At 41.4% G+C, this 22802-nt stretch overlaps 1 protein-coding gene across 7 annotated transcripts in view; it reads left to right on the top strand.

Annotated features, from left to right (window-relative positions):
- The window catches only part of cdk17 (cyclin dependent kinase 17), a 266197-nt gene extending 247514 nt beyond the window's left edge, over nucleotides 1–18683 (top strand). For all 7 annotated transcript variants that reach the window (XM_048554109.2, XM_048554111.2, XM_048554106.2 and 4 more), the window contains 2 exons: nucleotides 10553–10630; nucleotides 17220–18683. In XM_048554109.2, the coding sequence (XP_048410066.1) occupies nucleotides 10553–10630; nucleotides 17220–17257 (116 nt within the window). In that variant the 3' untranslated portion in view covers nucleotides 17258–18683. The remainder of the gene's footprint in view (nucleotides 1–10552; nucleotides 10631–17219) is intronic.
- The last annotated feature ends 4119 nt before the right edge of the window (nucleotides 18684–22802 follow it).

Here is a 22802-nt window from a genome sequence, read left to right as displayed (position 1 = left end):
ACCATCGCAACAATCATAAGAATTATCTCAGTAACATTTACGAGCAAGAATCACTGAACTCCTTTCCCAGTTTATTTCTCTCTGTTCATAACTCAGATTTTTTTCCCGTGCATGTGCACGCGCCCGCGTGTTTGTGTGTGTGTGTGTGTGTGTGTGTGTGTGAGAGAGAGAGAGAGAAAGGGGGAGTTTATAAGGGGATCAGAGTTACATACTGATTGTTGGTAATTGTTTACTTGTAACTAAGTCTAATTGCTTGAAATAAATCATAATTTGTCAAGTGCAGAAGTCTGGTCCACATTTTCTGTCGACTAGGGCCTAAAAGAAAGGCAAATTGGGGAATTCTGTGAACGTTTTAAAATCTTTAACTTTAGCAATGACTCTGGGAATAGAGGAGCTTTATTGTCAGCGAACTGCTCCAGAGAGTCATGACACTATGAAACTGACAACTTTCGGTGAACTTTCAGACAAACAAGGAACAAGAGCTGGCCACTCAGCCCTTTGAACCTGCTCCACCATTAGATGAGATCAAGGCTCATCTGATTTTAACCTCAACTCGACCTTCATGCATATCCCAATAATCTTGCATCCCTTTGTTAACCATGAATCTATCCATCTCTATCTTAAAGATCATTAAAGATATTGCATCCACTGCCTTGAAAGGAATTCCAAAAATGCTCAATCCTCTGAAAGGAAAAAAAGGTTTCCTCATCCTGCCTTAAATTGGTGACCCCTTATTTTTAAACTATCACCCCTGGTTCTAGATTTTCCCAGAAGAGGAAGACATCTTTATGGCATCCATCTGGTTAAGTCCCCTCATGATGTTATATATTTTAATGAGGTTGCCTCTGACTTTTCCAAACTCCACTCAGGCCCAGCCCCTCTAGTGTTTCCTCGTGAGGCAATCCATTCCTACCAGGCATCAGTCCAGTAAACCTCTGAACTACTTCCAATGCATTAAGTACGGCGACCAGTACTGTAAATATTCTAGTAGCTATCTCTGAGCTTTCCTGATTACTTGCTGTATTTGCAAAATAAACCTTCTGAAATTCATGCATTAAGGCACCCAGACCTCTCTGTAACCTTTCTCATTTGGATAAAATGCTTTTTTATTCTTTCTGCCAAAATGGGCAGTTTCTCACTTGCCCATATTGTACTCCAATGACCAGATATTCTTTTCCTACTCAACCTTTCTATATCCCTTTATAGACTCCTTTTTACAACTGAAGTTAGTACCTATGTTCGTTTCATCAGCAAATCTAACATTCATACCTTTGGTGCCTTCATCTAAATCGTTTATAAGAATTGTAGAGTTAAGGTCTTTGCACGAACCTCTGTGACACACCACTTATGACACCCTGCCAGCCTGAGAAAGACCCATTTATTCCGACTCTCTGCTTCATTTTGGCCAGCCAAACTTCTATCCAAGCCAGTATGTTAGCTCCTACATGTTGAGCTTTTATATTCAGCAGTAACCTTTGATGGTGAACCTTTTCAAATGCCCTCTGGAAATCAAAGTCCAATCAATCTACTGGTTCCCCTTTATTTATAGCACAAGCTACTTCTTCAAAAAACACCATTAAACTAGTTAAACGTGACTTCCCTTTGACAAAGCCATGTTGTTGTCGGGGAGGCGATGGCCTAGTGATATTTTTTTCTATTCATTTGGGGGATGTTGGTGTCGCTGGCTGGCCATTTCTTGCCCATCCTTAGTTGCACTTGAGCAGATGGTGGTGACCTGCCTTCTTGAACCGCTGCAGCCCTCCTGCTAAGTGTTGACCTATGCTATTAGGGAGGGAATTCCGGGATTTTGACCCAGCAACAGTGAAGGAACCGCAATATGTTCCCAAGTCAGGATGGTGAGTGACTTGGAAGGAAACTTGGAGGTGATGGTGTTCTCATATGTCTGGTGCCCTTGTGTGTCTAGATAGAAGTGGTTGTGGGTTTAGTAGGTGCTGACTTAGGATCTTTGGTGAATTTCTGCACTGGATCTTGTAGATAGTACACACTGCTGCTACTGAGCGTTGGTGGTGGAGGGAGTGGATACTTGTGGATGCAGTGCCAATCAAGTGGGCTACTTTGCCCTGGATGGTGTAAAGCTTCTTGAGTGTTGTTGGGGCTGCACTCATCCAGGCAAGGGGGGAGTATTCCATCACGCTGCTGACTTGTGCCTTGTAGATGGCATACAGGCTTTGAGGAGTCAGGAGGTGAGTTACTCGCTGCAATATTCCTAGCTTCTGACCTGCTGTTGTAGCACTTGTTAATGTGGTGAGTCCACTTGAGTTTCTGGTCAATGGTAACCCCCAGGATGTTGATAGTCGTGGATTCAGTAATGGTAACACCATTGAATGTCAAGAGATAGTGGTTAGATTGTTTCTTTTTGGTGATCATCATAGCCTGGCATTTGTGTGGCACAAATGTCACTTGCTGCTTGTCAGCCCAAGCCTGGATATTGTCCAGATCTTGTTGCATGTGAACATGGACTGCTTCAGTATCTGAGGAGTCACGAGTGGTGCTGAACACTGTGCAATCATTGGTGAACATCCCCACTTCTGACCATATGACAGAGTGAAGGTCATTGAAGCAGCTGAAGATGGTTGGGCCTCGGACACTACCCTGAGGAACTCATGCAGAGATGTCCTGGAGCTGGGATGATTGACCGCCAACAACCACGACCATCTTCCTACGTGTCAGGTATGACTCCAACCACCGGAGAGTTTACCCCAATACCCGTTGATTCCAGTTTTGCTAGGGCTGCTTGATTCCACACTCGGTCAAACCTAGCCTTGATATCAAGGGCTGTCACTCTCACCTCACCTGGAATTCAGCTGTTTTGCCCATGTTTGAACCACGGCTGTAATGAGATCAGGAGGTGAGTGGCCCTGGTGGACCCCAAACTGAGCGGGTTATTTCCGAGCAGGTACTGTTGATAGCGCTGTTGATGACACCTTCCGTCACTTTACTGATGATCAAGAGTAGTCTGATGGGGCAGTATTTGGCCAGGTTGGATTTGTCCTGCTTTTTGTGTATAGGACATATTTGGGCAATTTTCCACATTGTCTGGTAGCTATCAGTGTTGTAACTGTACTGGAACAGCTTGGCGAGGGGAGCAGCAAGTTCTGGAGCATAAGTCTTCATTACTATTGCAGGAATGTCGTCAAGGCCCATAGCCTTTTCAGTATCCAGTGTCTCCAACCGTTTCTTGATATCACATGGAGTGAATCAAATTAGCTGAAGACTGGCACCTGTAATGTTGGAGACCATTGGAGGAGGCCAAGATCGTTCATTCACTCAGCACTTCTGGATGAAGATTGCTGCGAATGCTTGAGCCCTATCTTTTTTAATGATATGCTGGGCTTTTCTATCATTCAGGATGGGGAAGTTTGTGGGGTCTCTTCCTCCAGTGAGTTGTTTAATTGTCCACCACCATTCACAACTGGATGTGGCAGGACTGCAGAGCTTAGATCTGATCCGTTGGTTCTGCTGCTTTTGCTGTTTGGCAAACAAGTCATCCTGTTTGGTGGCTTCACCAGGTTGATACCTCATCTTCAGGTATGCCTAGTGCTGCACCTGGCATGCCCTCCTGTACTCTCCATTGAACTAGGATTGATCCCCTGGCTTGATGGTATGGTTGAGCTGCGGATATGCTGGGCCATGAGGTTGCAGATTGTGCCGGAGTGCAATTCTGCTGCTGTTGATGGCCCACAGTGCCTCATGGATGCCCAGTCTTGAGTTTCTAGATCTGTACAAGGTCTGTCCCATTTAGCACGGTGACGGTGCCACACAACACGATGGAGGTTGTTCTCAGTGTAAAGTTAGAACTTTGTCTCCGCAAGGACTGTGCGATGATCACTCTTACCGATACTGTCATGGCAGATGCGGCTGCAGCTGGCAGATTAATATGGATTAGGTCAAGCATGGTTTTCCCTCTTGTTGGTTCTCTCACTGCCTGCCGCACACCCAGTCTAGCATCTGTGTCCTTCAGGACCTGACCAGTTCAATCAGTAGTACTGCTGCCGAGCCACTGTTGGTGGTGGACACTGAAATCCCCCAGCCAGAGTACATTTTGTGCCTTTGCCATCCTCAGTGCTTTCACTAAGTGTTGCTCAACATTGAGGAGTACTGATTCATCAGCTGATGGAGGACGGTAAGTTGTAATCAGCAGGAGGTTTCCTTGACCATGTTTAACCTGAAGCCATGAGCCTTCATGGGGTCTGGAGTCAATGTTGAGGACTCCTAGAGCAACACCATACCAATTGTATACCACTGTGTCACCACCACTGTTGGGTCTGTCCCGCTGATGGGACAGGACATTTTCAGGAATGGTGATCGTGGTGTCTGGAACATTGTCTGTAAGGTATGATTCTGTTAGTATGAATATGTCAGGCTGTTGCTTAACTAGTCTGAGACAGCTCTCCCAATTTTGGCACTAACCCCCAGATGTTAGTGAGGACGACTTTGCAGGGTCGACAAGTCTGTTTCTGCCATTGTCTTTTCTGGTGCCTAGGTCGATGCCAGATGATCTGTCTAGTTTCATTTCTTTGAGACTTTGGAGCGATTTGTACAATTGAGTGGCTTGCTCGGCCAATTCAGAGGCAGTTGAGAGTCAACCGCATTGCTGTGTCAGCAGTCACATGTAGGCCAGACGAGGTGAGGGTGGTAGATTTCCTCCCCGAAAAACATTAGTGAACCAGATAGTTTTTCCAACAGTCCACAGTAGATTCATGGTGATCAGTAGAATCTTAATTCCAGACTTTTTGTTAATTCAAATTCCACTATCTGCTGTGGTGAGATTCGAACCTGGGTCCCCAGGACATCAGCTGGATTTCTAGGTTAATAGTCTAGTGATAATACCACTAACCTGATAATACCTACCCTGTTGCTGGACTGTTAATCCAGAGACCCAGATAACATTCTGGGTACCCGGGTTCAATTCCACCATGACAGATGATGGAATTTGAATTCAATAAAAATCTGGAATTAAGCATCTAATGATGATGTGAATCCATTGTTAATTGTCAGAAAAACCCATCTGGTTCACTAATGTCCTTCAGGGAAGGAATTTGCCATCCTTACCTGGTCTGGACTACATGTGACTTCAGACCCACAACAATGTGGTTGACTCTTGACAGCCCTGTGGGCAATTAGGGATGGGCAATAAATGCTGGACTAGCCAGCGACACCCTCATCCTGTGAATGAATTAAATAAAGTTGGCTGTGCCTGATTACCTTGAACTTAACCAGTTGTTCTGTTGTAAATGCCTCCAATAATAGCTTCTGGAATTTTCTCTCTGACAGATGTTAAACTAACTGGCCTGTAGTTTCCTGCTTCCTGCAACTGTCTCTGTAGCTACTTCTTGTAAGACCTGAGAACGAAATCCTTTGGGACCTGGGGACTTGTCAATTTGCAGTTGCAGCAGTTTACTGAAGACTACTTCCTTCATAATTGTAATTTTCTTGAGTTCCTCTCTCCCTTTCAATTCCTGATTTACAGCCATTTTTGGGATGCTACTTGCATCATTTCTGGTGACTACCAGCACACTATATCTGTTCAATTTGTCTCCTATCTCTTTATTGTCCACTGCTAATTCACTTGACTCATTTTCTATGGGACCAACACTTGCTATGTTAACTCTTTTTCTGTTTTAAATATGTGAAGAAACTTTTATATTTTTGTGTATCTTCCTGTCATTCTCTCTTTCTGATAATTCTTTGCTTTTATTTATATACTGTCCAATCCACTGACCTGCCATCTATCTTTGCACAATTATGCTTTTATTTCAACTTCTGATACTGTACTTTTAGATAGTCACAGATGGTGGGTCCATCCATTAGAATTTATCTTATTTGTATGAATGTATCTCTTCTTTGTTTTGTGGAATATCCCCTTAAATGTTTGCCACTGTATCTCTATTGACCTATCCCATACCCTAAATTTCAGCTCACTTTTGCTAGCTCTGCTTTCAGGCCACATAATTGTCCTTGTTTAAATTCAAAATGGTAGTGTTGAACCCACACTTCTCTCCTTTAAACTGTGTGCAAAATTCAGTCGTATTATGGTTACTTCAGACCAGGGTCACTTTCACTGTGAGGTCTGTAGTTAGTTGTGTCTCAATGGTCAAAACTAGGTCTCGTGTTGGCAGCAGTCTGGTTGGTGCCATAACATGCTGATCTTAGAAATTGTCCCAAAAGCATTCAATGATTCTCCATCTAGATTACACTTTCTTATCTGATTTTTATAGTCTGTAGGTTAAAATCCCCCCCATGAAAATTGCTGTACCTTTCTGACATGCTTCCAGTTTTCTTCGTTAATATCCTGTCCAACCATTTGGTTGTTAGGGACCTGTACACATTTTCCATAAAGTGAACTTTTGCCTTTATCATTCCTCATCTCTATCCAGACTGCTTCTATCTTGGTTTCCTGAATTTAGGCATTCCCTGTCAATTGAGCCATGGGCTGGCACAGTGGCTCAGTGGTTAGCACTGCTGCATCACAGCGCCAGAGACCCAAGTTCGATTCCACCCTTCAGAGACTGTGCGGAGTTTGCACATTCTCCTCATGTCTGCCTGGGTTTCCTCCAGCTCGGGTTTCCTCCCACAGTCCAAGGATGTGCAGGCAAGGCGGATTGGCCATGCTAAATTGCCCGTAGCATTCAGGGATGTAACTTGGGTGGGCCTGGGTGGATGGGTCTGGTGGGATGCTCCGAGGGTCAGTGTGGACTTGTTGGGCTCAAGGGCCTATTTCCACACAGTGGGGATCCTATGACTCTATGATGTCCTATGATATGTAGCCCAACTGAACAGTACAGATCCCATTTTCCCATGTATTGGTGTCAGTGTCCTGCAAACTGGAACCCACTTCTCCCACATGAGTCTTTCAGCTATGCTTTCATCTTTCTGACCTTGTTTATTCTATGCCTGTTTGTTCATGTAATAAGCCAAAGATCACTGCCTTTGAGGTTCTGCTTCTTATTTTTGGTTTCTGGTTCCTCATAGTAGCAATGCAGAACCTCTTTCCTAGTTCTACTTATGTCACTTATATCACTTATATCTACAAGGACCACAGTGACTAGATCCTCCTCTTTCCACTACAAGATCATTTCCAGCCCGGATAAGACATCCTAAGCCCTGGTACCAGGCAGACAACAGAACCATCTGGACTCTCACTCTTTGCTGCAGAGAGCAGTGTCAGTCTCCCTGTCTATACTGTCCCCTAATACCACCGTGCTCATTTTCATTCACCACACTTGAATGGCTTCCTGTACCGTGCTACTGTGGTTATTTAGTTCATCCATTCCACACTCCCCACTCTCATCCAGAATAGTTGAGAGAACCTCTAACTTGTTGGACAGTTGCAGAGCTGAAACGCTTAATGTCTGTCCTCTGGGTCTCCATACCTGGTTCATTTACAATCACACCCTACTAACCCTGACCACATCACAGACTACTTAATTCTAAGAGGTGTGACTACCTCCTGGTTCAAAGAATCCAGGCAATTTTCCCTCTCCAGCTGCATCGCAGTGCCTGTAGTTCAGCCTCCAGCTCTCAAAACTGAGCCAAAGCTGTTTCAAAATACTTCCAAGCACTTGCTATAGATATATTTACCCTGGATGACTCTGGTATCCTTGAGCTTCCACATATTGCAGCTTTGACAATATCACCTGTAATGTCATTCTTAATGAGATTTTAATTAATCATTTATTTATGTTGTTTTTATGTCTTATATTAGTTTTACCACCAACATGTATCCTGTGTTAAAACTTGAGAACAGAATATGCTTTGACCATTTAACAGATAAGCAAGTGTCTGTGTCACATCTGATGTTTGGTTTGAGCTTCCAGCCTTCAAATCCCCCTTTCCGATACAGCCAATAACTTACAGACTTCCTGTGATGACATTCTTACCTTTTTCAACAAGAACTGACTGCAGGCGACACTTCCCAGTCTGCTTCACTGTGCTGCTGAATATGGGTCACTCTTTCCAGTCTGCTTCACTGCCATGCTCACTAGGCCACTCTTCCTAATTTGCTGTACTGCAATGCTGACTGTGGGCTGCTGTTCTCAGTCTGCTTCACTGCCATGCTCACTGGCCCACTCTTCCTAATCTGCTTCACTGCACTGCTGTCAGTGGGGACACTCTTCCCAGACTGCTTCACTGCCATGCTCATTGGGCCACACTTCCTAATCTGCTGTACTGTGATGCTAACAATGGACCAACCTTGCCAGTGTGTATCACTGCAATGTTGACTGCAGGCCATTCTTCACAGTAAACTTCACTGCATTGTTAATTGCAAGCTAGTCTTTCCAGTCTAAACAAAGCTGAAATCAGTGAAAGTCTAGAAGTTGTTGTCCTTGAGTAGAAGAGAGCCCCTACAGTGTGGAAAGAGGCCCTTTGGCCCAACAAGTCCACACCAACCCTTGAAGCATCCCACCCAGACCCATCCCCATCCCCATATAACCCACTTAATCTACACACCCCTGAACACTATGGGCAATTTAGCCTGGCCAATCCACCTAACCTGCATATCTTTGAGCTGTGGAAGGAAACCGGAGCACCTGGAAGAAACCTACGCAGACTCGGGGAGAGCGTGCAAACTCCACCTAGACAGTTGTCCAAGGGTGGTTTTGAACCCGGGTCCCTGGTGCTGTGAGGCAGCAATGCTAACCACTGAGCCACTGCGCTGCCCCAGATTCTACTCTTCTCCATTGGAATGCACTGCTCTCAAGTCTGAAGTACTATAGAAATTACTGAACTAGCTAGAATTTATCCTTTTAAATTATTGGTGCCACTATTGGAAAGCTTGAAAAGTTGGCCTTGATGAATGTAGCTTAAGTGGGTTTTTAAATGGCATGTTAAATTAATTATTATTGCTGTAGGCCTTACAAGCTCTGAAAAACTTAATGATTGTTTTAAATGAGAAAACAAAGAAACAAAATTAATACTGCTGATATTTCAGATTCCACCTTCAAGTCTATTTTGTAAAATGATGATATTTCATATTCTATTTTCATTGTTCATATATGTCCCAGTAATTTATTTTAGTAGTTTAATCTAAGGTTGTAAAAGTCAGTAGTTTATGTCCTGGTTTGTAGCCTGTGAAAATCTGTCAACATACTCGAACACCATTACCAGTCAGTGACATCACTGTTGCTAGACATTTAGATGTCCCACGACATGGCACCAGATTGAAATGGGAAAGAGGAAATCTGCACCATAGAGATCTTCGCGGGTAACCTTCTTGAGATTAGCGGTGACCATGAAATCCAAGTTTGTGTCTCACAAGAGTAAGCCTTTAGAATTGCCCTTTTATACAGTGCAATAATTAAATAGATTCAAAATGCAACAGCTTTGTTTTTGAATTGATGGAATATTACATGTAGACAGCAGTCTGTCCTCTCCTTTTTCCCTTTGTGGCTTGGCTTTGCTTGCTCTCTTGCCTTCCTTTTTCACACTCCAGAACAATGAGGCCATAACCATTTATGAGTGAAACAATAAGGTACATCTAACTTGCTTTTAAGCGGCATGTTATCAATTTGTCACTCTTGATAAACGAGCAAAAATTATATATCTCATCTACAGTGTTGTCCAAGTATTTATGCTTATTATGTTTCTATTACTTACTATTGTTTTTACATTGATTTTAGGACCTGTGCTGATTTTATTTAACATTTTTTAAGGATGTTAATGTCTTGAAGTTTCATTTGGCCAGGGTTTACTGTGGTTGGGTGTACTTTTTGATTACCCAACATGTTTGATTAACCAGCACATTCCTGGACCCATAGATCCGGACAATAAAAAGTTTGCTGAAATGTTCACATAAATGGTATTGGAAATTTGAAACCCTTTCCTGAAGGAGACTGTTAATGTTGGGGCTCCGTTGAAAGTTTTTTTAAGGCGGAGATCAATTTCTTTTGATTAAGATTATCAGAGGATTTGAATCAAAGGCTGGTAAATGAAGTTGAGGTGATGATTGATTAATTGTGATCTATTGAAGTAGTGGAGCAAGGAGTTGGATGACCTAATTCCATTCCTGTGACTATGCCTTGGCAGTGCCATAATAAATACAGAAGGAAAAAAATTGTTATGAAATGCTGTAAGTGAACAAAGTGTAGCAACAAAACCTTGCATAGAACAGATAAATTTTAATGTGTGGTTGATCATGTTTTCCTGTGCATTGTGCTGAATAGCATTCAGGTTTAATCAGTGAAAAAAATCTTTTTCTGAGATTCATGATTATGCAGATCGATGTTGATATTCGCTCTTCAGTAGCATGTGTAGAAAACATCCTCCCCAACCAACTGATGAAGAATAAATATCAGATCCTGATATGGTACAGTCATTGCAGAAAGGGAAGCAGACCTTGAGGCTAGAATATACCTTTTATTTTGATGAAAAATTTTAGTGTAACTTCTTCACTTGAATTTTTTTCCTGTTTTTCTTATGAATGTGATTACTACTTTGTTGCATTGTACAGATATAATAACCTCTGATGCTTCTGTCCTCAGACTGGCACTGTGAGACTAAAAGACATTTTTCTTCATTTCATTTATACTAGGTGCCTCAGTTTTTTCATTAAGTGAAATTCAGTTGCAAAAGGATCCTGGCTATAGAACCTCCTCATATCCAGAGACAGGTAGGATTTATTGGTTATGGAACTGTATGTATATGTGAAAAAAGTTGCAGAACCTCACTTATCCATTTCCACACAGGATGCAGGTCTGCTTCTGTTTTCATATTAGTGCCGTTTGCAAACCAGTTAGTCAGGTGTCTATTACAGTAAGCACATGTGCTTTCAAAAAAAAATTCTATTCAGCTATTTTCTGTCAACATACAATAACTACTGCTTACCTTCATACCCATTCCACAACTGTAGAGTTCAGAGATATCGTTTACTTAAAATGAATGGTAACCCTTTAGATTAGATTAGATTCCCTACAGTGTGGAAACAGGCCCTTTGGCCCAACAAGTCCACTCAGCCCCTTGAAGCATCCCACCCAGACCCATCCCGCTATAACCCACGCATCCTGAAACACTATGGGCAATTTAGCATGGCCGATCCACCTAGCCTGCACATCTTTGGACTGTGGGAGGAAACCGGAGCACCTGGAGGAAACCCACACAACACGTAATTTTGTTTTTCCTTTTTGTGTGATTCTGGCATCATTAGCAAGTCAGTATTTATTATCCATTTCTAATTACCCTTGCGAAAATGGTAGTATGCCACCATCTCAAACCATGGCAATCCATGTAGCATAGTTATACAAGGACATTTCAGATGTTGACCCAAAAGACATGGTAATTTTTCTTATCAGTAATGGAGTATGGGCACGGGTGGTTAGGCCAGCATTTATTGCCCATCCCTAGTTGTCCTTGAGAATGTGGTGGTGAGCTGCCTTGTTGAACTGCTGCAATCCATTTGCTACGGGGCAACGTATAATACCCTTAAGGAGGGAATGTCAGAATTTTGTCCCAGTGACTCTGATAGAAGATATATATTTCCAAGTCAGAACAGTGAGTGGTTTGGATGGGAACTTGTAGATAATGCTGTTCCTATGTAATTTCTGCCCTTATAATAGTGGTTGTAGGTTTGGAAGCTGTTGTCTGTGGAGTCTTGGTGGAATTTCAAAGTGCACGTTGTAGACAATACATACTGCTGCTACTGAGCATCAGTGATGAAGGGAGTGAATGTTTGACAATGTGGTGCTAATCAAGCAGGCTGTTTGCCCTGGATGGTGTTTAAGCTTCTCGAGTATTGTCGAAGCTGCCCTGATCCAGGCAAGTGGAGCATATTCCATCACACTCCTGACTTGCGCCTTGTAAATGGCGGACAGGCTTTGGGGACTCAGGAGTCAGTTCTTCACTGTAGGATTACTAGCCTTTGACCTGCTCTTGTAGTTACACCTATTTATATGGCTAATCCAGTTCAGGTTCTGACCATTGGTAAACCCCAAGATATTGGTAGTAGGGGCATTCAGTGAGGGCTATGCCATTGACTGCCGAGAGGCAACAGTTCAGTTCGCTCTTGCTGCAGATGGTCATTGCCTGCCACTGTGTTACGCCAGTATTACTGTCAGCCTAAATATTGTGCACGTCTCGTTGCAGACAAGATAGGCCAGGGCCATATACGATTTTGAGAGCTAATGGTGGTGTTTCTGTGTCCCTGTTAGACTGATTTATCAAGATGGTAGATGATACAGGCTTGGCTGATGCATTTGAAGGGATTTGGTGCTGTAGTGCGTCAAATATTTTTCACATGTAGCTGCCCACTGTTTGCCAGTGGTAGAAGCTGAAAGTACTTAATGTTGTTGGTGGTTTGTCAATCAACTAGACTGCTTTGCCTTGGAAGGTATTGAGCTTCTAAAATGATAAACTTATTCAAGTGTCTGGACTGTATTTCATATACTACTGTCCTTTTAGATGGTCCACTTTTCAGGAGGCAGAGTTCCCAGTTTCTGACCTGATCTTGTAGCCACAATATTTATGTGACTGATCCAGTACCATTTCAGTGATGACCTCTCTAATGTTGATAGTGGGGTTTTCATTTTTGGTAATATCATTGACTGCCAGAGGAAAGCAATTAGGTGAAGGTACTGAATGTTCATTGATGTGGTGCCAATCAAGCAGCTGTTTGTCCTGGATGGTGTCTAAGCTTCTTGAATATTGTTGGAGCTGCACTGATCCAGGCAAGTGGAGCATATTTCGTCACACTCCTGACTTGTGCCTTGTAAATGGCGGGCATCTTGTTAGATACTAAATAAAAACCAAAAGATTTGCCGGTGCTATAAATCAGAAACAAAACCAGAAGTTGCTGGAAAAGCTTAGCAAGTCTGGCAGCATCTGTGGAGAGAAATCAAACTTACAGTTTGAGTCAAGTGACCCTTCCTCAGAACTGACCCGAAACTTCTGCTTTCCTGTTCCTCTGATGCTGCCTGGCCTGCTGTGTTCCTTCAGCTCCACAATTGGTTATTTCTGACTCCAGCATCTGCAGTTCTTGCTATCTTTCTTCCATCCAACTGTGTACATTGTACTTCACATTCCACGTTAGTATACATAACTATATTATCCAATCATATTCAAAGTTCTACACATTATTATAATATCCAAACAAAGCATAACATGTTCACAAGTATATCAACCAATCATGGCGTGATGTTCACATCTTCTGACTGTAAGTACACAACTTGAGATATTCAATATTCTTTACTATCCTTTACCCCTTTCACGTGCCATTTATCAATTCGGGTCCAAATGTAGACATGGACTGATGTCCGTTGGCAATCCTTTATGCAGAATCGATTCTTTCTTATGTATAGCTGAAGTCAGATGTCAGTGTTGACTGTGGTCTCTCAGATGTCTTTTAGCTGTATCCTTAACTTGCAGGTTCTCCCACAGTGAAGACATCGACTCTGCCAGTAGAGTTGGTGGATCTCTTGCAAAAAGTCTTGATGCCATATTTTGGCCACCTTTAGCATCTGTTCCCTGTGCATTGATGTTAGTAGAGTGGACTTAGTTGAAGCTTTGAGATTGTCTTTGAAACATTTCCTTTGCATTTTGTGTTCACGCTCCTTGCTATCATTCTGAACAAGAGCATCTATTTAGTGAGTCCTACTGCAGGTATTCTGATGCCATGTCCCATTTATCACTGATGATGTGAGGCTATCATAGTCACTATCTTTGAGTCTATCTTAGAGAACTTTCACATTTTTTATGTCCTTGCACCTGACTCTCATTATTTTAATTCAGCATTAATAATGTTGTTCTAGAACATGGATACAGTGCCCATAAGCTAATCAAGTGTCAGCAATATAGACAAGCTTGAGTTAACCATGCGCTATCTGACCTTGAGTTTAATGTTAGGTCTGAAGGTACAATTCTCAAACTTGAGTTTGTAAATTATCATGGAGCAAGCTGGCAAATTGGATTCAAGAGTGTACTATTTAATCATTTCAGCTTTTTAGATATGGGATCCTTCCAAGATTTAAATGTGAAAGATGTTTTCCAACACCATTTCATGAATCTCAGTTGAAAGTGTGTGATACATTTGGTGTGGGTTGGTAGAGGACTAGGGTCTTCTGGCATGCAGGGTGAGCCCTGTATTCTCTAGCACTTCAGTGAATGTCAAACATCCGTTATAGTTCTTCAGATTCATCACTAACTTGGCGCATAATAGTTCTACAACAGCATGATTATTGTCTTGGTTGTGGCCTTCAGCTGGTTGACAAGCTTGCCATCTGTGCAATTAGAGAGTCATAAAATCATACCCCACAGAAACAGATCCTTTGGCCCAACTCGTCCATTCTGATTGGGTTTCCTAAACTGATCTAGTCCCATTTGCCTGATCTGGCCCATATCTCTCTAAACCTTTCCTATTCATGTACCTGTCCAAATGTCTTTTAAATGTTGAAATTGTACCCACGTCTACCATTTCTTCAGGTAGTCCATTCCATATGCGCACCGCCTTCTGTAAGAAAAAGTTGCCCCTCAGGACCCTTTAAATCTTGCCCCTCTCATCTTAAACCTACGTCCTTTAGTTTTGGACACCCCTACCCTGGGGAAAAGACCTTGGCTATTCATCTTATCTATGCCTGTCATGATTTTATAAAACTCTTTAAGGTTACCGCTCGGTCTCCTAAGCTCCAGGGGAAAAAGTCACATCCTATCCAGCCTCCCCTTACAACTCACACCCTGCAGCCTTGGTAAATCTTTTCTGCCCTTTTTCAGTTCAATAGAATCCTTCCTATTTGTTGAATAATATAATACAGTCTCAGAATAAAGGGGTGCCAATTTAAGACTGAAATGAGGTAAATTTCTTCTCTCAAAGGATTGAGAATCTTTGGAACTCCTTGCCAAAGAGAACTGTGGGGGATAGAGTTCCTGTGTATCAGTAGGCAAATTAAGGGTTATCAGGAAATCTCAGGAAAGGGAACTTGTGGAATAACCAATCATCCATTATCCTAGTCAATGGTGAATAGGCTCAAGGGTTTGAACCGCCTACTCTTCCTATTTTTTATGGTCTTATGGTTTACCAGACCTTTGGGAAGCCCGCCAGTAATAAGTTGCAGCATTAGTACAAGAAATTCAGAATAGGGTTGCTGCAGGCAGACTACAGGAAATTCCCAAATTACAAAAATATCTGACTTACAAACCCTTGTGCTTACGAGCGAGATTCCATTCTGTGGTGAATTATTATAAATTTTAAAGATCTGATGTGAACATTTCCTTGTATTTACAAATGGTTGTTTTATAATTGTCCTGCTCTGTGTTCCATAAGATATAAAAGCCAAATTAGTCCACTTAGACCATCATTCACCATCATTGATCCAACATTCAATCATGGCTGGATATGTTTCTCAACCCAAATCTGTTGCCTTCTTTTCATAACCATTGATCTCTTAGTGATCAAGAATCTACCAGTCTCTGTCTTAAATACTCTCAAAGTCTAAGCCTCCACAAATTCTGCAGCAATGAGTTCCACAGATTTACTGCCCTCTGGCTGAAGAAATTCATCCTCATCTCAGTTCTTAAGAGTCATCCCTAGGCTCTGAGGCTATGCCCTCAGGTCCTAATATCTCCGTGTCCACTCTACCCAGACCTCTCAGTATTCTGTAAGTTTCAATGATTTCGTCCCTCATCCTTCTAAATTCCATTAAGTACTAACCCAGAGTCCCCAACCACTCCTCAAATGATAAGCATTTCATCCCCAAGATCATTCTTGTAAATCTCCTCTGGATCCTCTCCAGCACCAGCAACTCCTTCCTTAGATATGATGTCCAAAACTGCTCTCGATGTTCCAGATGTGGTCTGTCCAGAGCCATATACAACCCCAGCAGCATAACTCCGCTGTTTTATTTAGTCCTCTTGAAATGAATGCTAACATTACGTTTTCCTTCCTAACTGCCAACTGAACTTGCATGTTAACCTTAAGAGGATCTTCAACAAGGACTCCCAAGTCCCTTTATGCTTCAGATTTCTGATGACTTTCCCCATTTAAAAAATAATCTATGTCTCTATTCTTCCTACCAAAGTTCATAACATCACACATTCCCACATTGGGTTCCATCTCCCAATTCTTTGCCCACTCTTCTGGCCTGTCCTTAGCAACAATGCCGTTGTTCCTTTGTCCAGATTCTTAATGTATAATGTGAATATTTGTGATCCCAGCACACTCTGTGGAATTCCACTAGTCACCAGCTGCTAGCCTGAAAAAGACCCTTTTATCCCCACCATCAGCATTCTGCAAGTCAGCCACTCCTTCATCCATGCCAGTGTCTTGTCCCTAACAGCATGGGCTTTTGTCTTAATCATCAGTCTCCCATGCGACATCTTGTCAGAGGTCTTTTGGAAATCCAGATTGATCACATCCACTGACTGTCGTTTGTCTAACTTGCCAATTACCTCCTCAAAGATTTGTCAGACATGACCTCCCTTTGACAAATCCGTGCTGACTCAGCCCTGTGTTACCATGCACTTGAAAGTTCTGCAATCTCATCCTTAACAATGAACTCTCACCACTGGCTAGGCCAGCATTCAATGCCCATCCCTAATTGCTCTCGAGAACTGGTAAGCTGCCATCTTGAGGCATTGCAGTCCACCTGATGTAGATACATGCACTTTGCTGTTGGGAAGTGAGCTCCAGGATTTTGACCCAGTTACATTGAAGGAATGGCAATGTAGTTTTGAGTCAGGATAGTGGATGAATTGGAGGGAATCTTATTAGGTGTTGATGTTCCCACGCATCTGCAACCTTCGTCCTTGTAAGTGAGGAGGGTTTGGGTTTGGAAGATGCTGTTGAAGGAGGCATGGTCAGTTGCTGCAGTACATCTTGTAGATTATACGTTCTTCTTCCACTCTGTGTTTGTTGTGGGTGAGTGCATGTTGAAGGTGGTGGATGGGGTGCCAGCCAAGTAGGCTGCTTTGTCCTTTCTTTCCTGTCTGGAAAAACAATTTTTCAACTTACTTCTAAATCCCTTTCTAAGATTTGGACACAATAATACACTACAAAAGTATTTTTTGTTTCTAAAAGCTCATACTTCTTAGGAATTCTTCAGTGTTTAATACTTCCAAGTAATGATAATTTCACCGGGTTTGCAGGCTCAAAGTGATCCATTAAGAAACTGTCTTCAAACGTACTGAACTAATCACATTGTAACAACAACTTGGCTGCTGCACAATAACGTGCTCGCCATGAAATTGATTTTAATGCATCTTACTTTGTTTTGTAGCACATGGGAAAAACAGAAGACAGAGCATGCTGTTCTAGGCTATCTTGCAAAATTACAGACTTGAGTTCCACTGGCTTGCCATTTTACATCGCAGTTACCCAGGATTTTGAAGACAACAATTTCCATAATTTAGTGTGGATCAGAACTTGAATATCAACATGTCTCCTTTACTGCCCTTGCGATGTAGTCTTTTATTCTAATATGTAGATTGTTTTATATTCACAAATCACGTTGAGACATTTTTGTGTGTGTGTGTGTGTGTGTGTGTATATATTTTACATATTGTGTGTATATACATGTATAATGTATGTATATACAGAAATATTTACATACACATACAAAAGATAGGTTTATGGTTTCACCTCTGCTGTTTTATAACCAGTAGTTACAGCTGCTGCTGTAACTTTAGCTGCAGTTTTGTGCAGTACTGGAAACAAAGTGCTTATTTATTGGGAATCATTGCTGCTAAATGACTACTGTCCATTAACCACATCATGGTGGTATAGCGGAAAATGTGAGTGGCTTGTAGCATGTGAATGCATCTGTTTCTTCTAATAACTATTTCCAGCAGTTTGCAGATTTTACTGTTACACTTAATTCCAAATGCTCTTGAATATTTAAATATCTGCAGAGCTTCACATTGAAAAAAATGATTGTAGTGAGGAATCTTGCACCCTTTTAAGTTCATACAATAGAATATTTAAATTTGTTTTGAAATCTTGTTGTGACCAGCAGGGAAACTGATTAGTGTTTTTTTTTTAAATTGAAGAAATCAACATCAAATCTGTTTTTTCATTACTAAATATGAGCAAATTAGTTGCACCTATTTTTCCATGTCATTTTATGAAGACATGGGAATTCAGAGGGTTTAATTTTGTATCTGATCTCTGCTGTTATTTCTGCATCATTTTATAATGACTTCACTACAAAACTTATGTATCTCAATGAGTATCATAAGTAGGCTTTTGTTAACAGTATTTGTATGTATGTTTGCCTTTACAAATAATGGTTTTAGTGGATCTACATTTTAGAATTACTGTTAATATATAATTGTTAAGAAATCAGATTTGTAGCAAATGCAAATAATCATTGATGACATTTTTTCTGGACTTTTACTGTAAACTTATTCAGGGTCCTATCATTTTCATCAATTTACATAGTTTGTTATTTAACAGTGTTAAGGATATTTTGTATGTTTAATTTTATTTGTGAACTGTGATGATGGCATGTTAAAAAATTGTTTACTTGTATTTTGTGTAGCTTGTGACGTGATTTTAATTGAAATTTTGTAAGAAGGAAAAGGAAACAGATTCATTGGTAACATTGTACATTGGACCACTACTGCTCATAATATGATTCCAGGCTGAGATGTGTATATCTAACTAAAACTGCTGTGCTATTTCTGACTGACAGTACTATTTTTGGAAAGTATAAATATTACAGTGCATTCCTTGTTTTAACTGATCACTGTTTTTGTGTCCTATTGTGTGACCACCTAAGATTTCTCAAACTAAAGCATTGCTGCAGTCATTGACAGAGATTGGTAAAATTCATTTTAAGCCTGCTGATTCCCACAGCCAAGTTGACTACATTGCTTCCTAGCCTACTTCCTATAAGAAGCCTCCTGCATTTTCCTATGCTCATCCTGTCAATCACCTGCCAGTTCCCAAATCAGCACTACCAATATATCTTCCACTTACTTTAAGTTCAGCCCACTCTAGTTGGCAGACTCCTCAGTTATGGCTATTCTGTTTGCCCCAATTCTCCCATCACCTGAACCCCTCTCTCTGAGAACCATGATAAACTTCCACTTATCCTATACTTTCATTCTTGTTCTTAATACAGTCTACCCTACATGAGGGAAATCAAACACAAATAAACATGAGATGATGCACTTGGGCAAGACAAACAATGCAAGTGAATACATGAACGGTAGGACCCTGGGAATCAGAGGAACCTAGATGTGCAAATATACCAGCACCTTAAGGTATAAGGGCAGGTGGATAATATGGTGAAGAAGGCATATAGTATAAGGTTTTTGACTTGCTTGCCGAGCTTGCTGATTTTGTTCAGATGTTTCATCACCATTCAACCTAAACTGTGGATTTGGTATGCGGATGACACACTAATTGTCATTAAATGCACCAAACTAGAAGAGACCCACCACCTTATCAACATTGAATTAGCCAGGATTAAATTCACGAGAGGAGAAGAAAACAACAATCATCTTCTATTTCTGGATGTCAGAATTGAACATATCACCCGTGGGGAGTTCCACACCTCGGTATACAGGAAACTAATCCACACTGACCAAGTGCACAACTTCCACAGCAACTACCCCAACGTCCACAAACACAGCTGTATTAGGACACTATTTAAATGGGCCACCACTCACTGCAACACACCAGAACTACGCTGGAAAGATGAAGAGCACCTATACAAAATCTTCGCTATGAACGAATTCTCCGCAACTTCATCCACAGGTGCCTACTAAATTGACAATAACAATGACAAGAGGACATAGTACACCCTAACACACTGGCTGTGCTGCCCTACATCAAGAACATACCAGAACTGACAATGAGACTCCTGCAACCACTAGGAATCACGGTAGCACAAAAGCCCACAGCCACTCTACAACAAACACTCATGAGGATTGAAGACCCCATTCCCACAACGTGCAGAAGCAACACCAGACTACAAAATACCATGCAACAACTGCCACAAACATTCCATCAGACAGACAGGAAGGAAACTAGCCATCAGAAAACACACATATCTGCTAGCAGCAAAACAACATGACAAACTTTCCTTGATATCAGTACACTCGGATAATGAAGGCCATCAGTTTAACTGGGGCAATGTAACCATGGTAGCCCAAGCAAAACATAGACCCATATGGAAATTCCTAGAGACATGGTTCTCAACCCATAATGTAATTGACAAACATAGAATTGGACCCCGTGTACAAACCTATACAGGACAAAACTGGAAACGCCACAATTCACCATAACAGACCAGACAGTTTCAATTCCAAGAGGAGTTGAACAACATCGCTTCATCGGAAGCCTCACTGATGATGTTACCTAGCATGGTGATGTAACATCTGAATGAGAACAAACCAACTCAGCAAGCAAGTCAACAACCTCACCCACAACCCGAGCTACAGATCTTTGCAAAAGACATAAAGGCATATAATATATTTGCCTTTTTAGTCGAGGCATACAGAGGTTATGCTGGAACTGTAGAAAATGTTGATTAGATCACAGCTAGAGCATCGTGCAGAGTTCTGGTAATAAGGAGCATGTAATAACACTGGAGAAATTGCAGGAGAGATTTACCAGGATATCGCCTGGATTGGAGAATTTGTTATGAAGAGAGATTGGATAGGTTGGGATTGTCTTATTTAGAGCAGACGAGATTGATGAGGAACATTATTGAGATGTATTACATTATGAGTGCATAGATACGGCCGACAGGGAGAAAGTCTTCCCCTTGATGGAGGGATCTAGGGTCATGGATTTAAGTTAAGGGTTAGAAAGTTTAGAGGAGAGATGTGAGGGAAATCTTTTGCACCCAGAGGGTGGTTGAATCTTTAACTCACTGCCTGAAACGGTGGTAGAGATAGAAACACTCATAACATTTAAGAAGTATTTAGATGCACACTTACAATGCCAAGGCAGAGAAGGCTATGGGCCAAGTGTTGGAAAATGGAATTAAAATAGTTAAAAACCAAATGAACTGCAGATGCTGCAAATCAGAAACAAAAACAGAAATTGCTGGAAAAGCTCAGCAGGTCTGGCAGCATCTGTGAAGAGAGATCAGTTTTAATGCTTCAGGTTTCCTCAGAACTGTTCTGAGGAAGGGTCACCAGACCCGAAACATTATCTCTGATTTCTCCTCACAGATATTGCCATACCTGCTGAGATTTTCCAGCAATTTTGGATTAAAATAATTGTTGTTTCTGACCAGTGTGAACACAATGGGCCTTTCTCTGTGCTGTAGTTCTCTGTAACTCTATGACCACTTTCTAGGACATCTGATTTCCTAATAATTTTCTGCCCCACACTCGCTGACCCTGGGATTCCATACTGTTCCAGTGAAGCAGAAAAGAAGCTCGAGGATCAGTACGTCATTTGTTAATGAGATGCTTCGGAGCTTGCCAGAGTCAACATTGCGTTGGATCATAACCTCCCTGCGCCCAAAATTTTTCAAAAGCTTTTGGATCCATTAATTGTCCATTTATTTACATCTCTGCAAGATGCATCTTTCTGTTTCTTCCTAATTACATTACCATCTCACTTTTGCCTGGCACCACACTATCACAGACCTTCCCTTTTAATTCCCTACCCAAGTCAGCTGTGCCACCCCACTCCTCACTTTCCATGCCTGTGCACTTGCCTCACTCCTGTAACATGACTGTATTTTTTCAGTTCTGGCGATATGTCATTGACCTAAAACACTCATTCTGTTTTTCTGGTCTTACAGGTGAATGGAGGAGATTTTGTATGTTCACTAGAGTAGATGTTTGTTACCAAGTGTTTAGTTCAAAGAAAATCAGAAATCCTTTTGAAAATATTAGGTTCCTTTTGTGATGGTGTCATTTTGCTATTCCCTGTCCTCTTCATACAAATTATTCAACAATTCCAGGACCTGAGAACGTTGCTAATTTTTGACCCTTGTTCATATATTAATGGTTAGAAATATTTGGTGGAAAAGGATTGTAAGATCTTACTGGGGAGAAAATCTGCCATTTCCTCTGAGTTTTCACTTCTTGAAATTGAAATCTTACTCCTGCCGTCTGTTCTTTCCTCCTCCCCTTCTTCTCTCTCTATATATCTATCTCTCTCTGTCCCCCACCCACCCGCCCCACCACCAAAAAAGAAAAACGATCTTCCCTTGTCCCATGTCATTCTCTCTTCAACCAGTTGCTACTTTTCGGTTGAGAATATGATCTTTTATTTTGGGAATCCAAGAAACGGTATCAGTCTGGAACACTTCATTGTTCTGTGCAGAGAAATAAAACAAACAGATTTTTCTGGTAATAGATTATAAACGCAAGGGAATAATGTTGCATTTGTATAGACATTGGTCTGGCCTCAAATTGATGTAGTGTGTCTAGTTATGAGTGCTACATTTTGGGAGCTATATTTTAAGAAGGTTATGAAGGCATTGGCATGTGTGTATAAAAGATTCACAAGAATAGTTTCAAGGATGGGAATCTTCAATTATACAGATTGGAGAAGCTGTGTCTATTTTAATTGGAGAAGGGAGTGTTGAAAGGAAATTTGATAAAGGTGTTCGAAATCATGAGTGGCCTAGACAGAATGGAATGGAAAAAAACTGTTCCCATAGATGGGAGAACCAAGAACAAGATTTCAGATAATTAGCAAAAGATACAGTGACAACATAAGACCGCAATTGGTTAAAATCTGGATTGTACCACCTCAGAATGATGGGGGCCAATTCAATCAAGACGTTCAAGAGGAACTAGGTTGTTATTGGAAAAGAAAAATTGTTCAGGGATACTGTGAGAAAGTGGGCATATGGCAATTGGTGAATTGCTCTTACGGATAGCCAGTG

This window comes from Stegostoma tigrinum, chromosome 25, assembly GCF_030684315.1.
Source record: "Stegostoma tigrinum isolate sSteTig4 chromosome 25, sSteTig4.hap1, whole genome shotgun sequence".
In the NCBI taxonomy this organism is placed as follows: domain Eukaryota; kingdom Metazoa; phylum Chordata; class Chondrichthyes; order Orectolobiformes; family Stegostomatidae; genus Stegostoma; species Stegostoma tigrinum.
Note: the sequence above shows the minus strand (reverse complement) of the source record. Positions and strands in the feature narration are given on the sequence as shown.